This window comes from Nicotiana attenuata, chromosome 3 (assembly GCF_001879085.1).
Source record: "Nicotiana attenuata strain UT chromosome 3, NIATTr2, whole genome shotgun sequence".
In the NCBI taxonomy this organism is placed as follows: Eukaryota; Viridiplantae; Streptophyta; class Magnoliopsida; order Solanales; family Solanaceae; genus Nicotiana; species Nicotiana attenuata.
Window position 1 is genome coordinate 37,037,013 of NC_031991.1, and position 2,477 is coordinate 37,039,489.

The following is a 2,477-nucleotide window of genomic DNA, read 5'->3' on the forward strand; positions in this document are numbered from 1 at the left end:
ACCGTATTGTATCCCAAAATGTCAAACTTCGACGAAACTCATTTTCTTCGATTCGCTTACCCTCTCACCTTCACGAATTTACTTATCACTTGTTTGAAATAGCATAATGCTTATAATTTCAAAATAATCTCATTCCCGAACTTACGTCGATTAACTTACGACGAAACTTTAACGTACGAAAACGCGGAATGAAACATCTCATTTCCGAGCTTTCATCAATTTACTTATGGCGTACTTTCACGTACGAAAATATGGGGTGTAACACTTACATCCTCCCCCACTTAATATCATTCTTCCTCGAATGAGGGTCAAATTACTATTAGCATCCGTTGCGACTCAGATGCCATACCACACACTAGCAGACCCAAATTTTGACTAACTCCCTAAATTTCAAACAAATTCACCAGAGTTTCCCTTGTAACATGGCCTATCCACCTGCTAGAGAACCCCAGAAACAAATCCTAACAACATATACATAATCCAATAACGTAACATAACACAAGACAACACCAGACGTGGCCTCATAAGTAATATATAACCAAAAGGGAACACCTTTAAAATCAACCACACAAGTGATACAATATTCATAAGCGACAATTTCATAGAAAGATTACATAGCTATTCAAACAAATAGGGATAATTCTTCTTCATCTCTTCCTCGACCTCCCAAGTAGTCTCTTCAACCTGCTGGTTTCTCCATAACACCTTCACAGAGGTAATTTCTTTATTTCTCAACTTTCGGACTTGCCTATTAAGAATGGCACCCGGAATTTCTTCATATGTCAGTTCTTCATTAGCCTCAACAGTCTCAACTGGCATGATAAGCGACGGATCTCCGGCCACTTTCTTCAACATAGATACATGAAATACCAGCTGCACTAATGACATATTAGGTGGCAGCTCAAGCTTGTACGCCACCTGACCAATCCTCTAAATGCTTCTATACGGCCCGACATACCTCGGGCTCAACTTCCCTTTCCTACCAAACCTCTTTATACCCTTCATGGGTGGAAATCTTCAAGAATACCCAATCATCTTCTTTGAACTCCAAATCCCTACGACAAACATCCGAATAGCACTTCTAACGACTATGAGACGTTTTCAACTGATACTTAATGATCTTGACCTTCTCAATAGCCTGATGCTAAGGTCTGGTCCTATAAATTCCGCTTCCCCAATCTCAAATCACCCTATAGTAGATCTACATCTCCTACCATATAAAGACTCGAATGGTGCCATCTGAATACTAGCATGATAACTGTTGTTGTAGGCAAAATCTATTAGTGGCAAATGATCACCCGAGCTACCCTTGAAATCAAGAACACAAGAGCACAACATATCCTCAAGCGTCTGAATTCTCCGCTTTGCTTCCCCGTCAGTCTGTGGGTGGAAGGTCATACGAAGATTCACCTGAGTACCCAAACCTTGCTGAAATTTCTTCCAAAAGTTAGCCGTTAACTGTGACCTCCGATCAGGAATGATAGAAACTGGAGTGCCATGCAACCCGACTATTTATTTGATATACAACTGAGCATACTGTTCTGCTGTGTCGGTAGCCTTAATCGGCAAGAAGTGTGCTGATTTCGTGATTCGATCCGCAATTACCCAAATGGAGTCAAACTTGCGTGGAGTGCGCATAGTCCTACCACAAAGTCGATATTAATCATCTCCCACTTCCACATTGGAATTTCTATATTCTGTGCCAACCCACCGGGCCGTTGGTGTTCGACCTTTACTTGCTAAGAACTGGGACATCTTGCCACAAAGTCTGCTATATTCCTCTTTATATTGTTCCACCACTAAACTTACTTAAGATCATGGCACATTTTTGTAGAGCCCAGGTGTACGGAATACCTAGAAGTGTGAGCCTCGATCAAGATTCTTTCCCGGAGACCATCTACATTTGGAACACATAGCCGCCCTTGGTACCATAGTGTACCATCATCCATGCAAAGAGAAAAAGCCATAGTCCTATGTTTATGAGTCCCCTCCTTCAATTGTACTAAATCATTGTATTGCTTCTCTTTGACCTCCACCACAAGCAATGATTTCGCCCTATTTTGCACAATTACCCCACCATCACTAGAGTCCGCAAGACGAACTCCCAAACTAGCCAACTAATGAACGTCCTTGGCCAATGGCCTTTGATATGCCCCTAAGTATCCAAACTACCCATATATTTTTGGCTAAGAGCGTCCGCCGCAATATTAGCCTTTCGCGGGCGATATAGGATATTGATGTCGTAATCTTTGAGTAACTCCACCCTTCTTCTCTGACTCTGATTCAGCTCCTTTAGTTTGAAAATATATTGAAGGCTCTTGTAGTCAGTCTTGATTTCAGCTCTTGGAAGCTTTTTCACAAGCATCAGACCATTGAAACTTACTCGCCCTCTACGTCAATTTAGTCAACGGAGAGGCTACGTTAGAGAACCCCTCCACAAACATCCTGTAATACCTCGCTAATCCTAAGAAACTACG

At 41.8% G+C, this 2,477-nt stretch overlaps 1 protein-coding gene across 1 annotated transcript; it reads right to left on the bottom strand.

Moving 5' to 3' along the window:
* Positions 619–1,967, bottom strand: LOC109224283. Its single transcript, XM_019388871.1, has 4 exons — positions 1,855–1,967; positions 1,538–1,642; positions 989–1,055; positions 619–873 (listed from the first exon to the last, which is right to left on the bottom strand). Exons 1-4 carry the CDS (start codon positions 1,965–1,967, stop codon positions 619–621), a joined length of 540 nt encoding a protein of 179 aa, XP_019244416.1.

Bases quoted from the DNA above. Each gene is read 5' to 3' on its own strand.
- LOC109224283 (XM_019388871.1), bottom strand. From the start codon at position 1,967: ATGGCTTTTTCTCTTTGCATGGATGATGGTACACTATGGTACCAAGGG. The intron at 1,056-1,537 runs GTATGCTCAGTT...TGTTTGTCGTAG, and splicing joins GCTACCGACACAGCAGAACA to GGATTTGGAGTTCAAAGAAG. The intron at 874-988 runs GTTTGGTAGGAA...TCATTAGTGCAG, and splicing joins CCCATGAAGGGTATAAAGAG to CTGGTATTTCATGTATCTAT.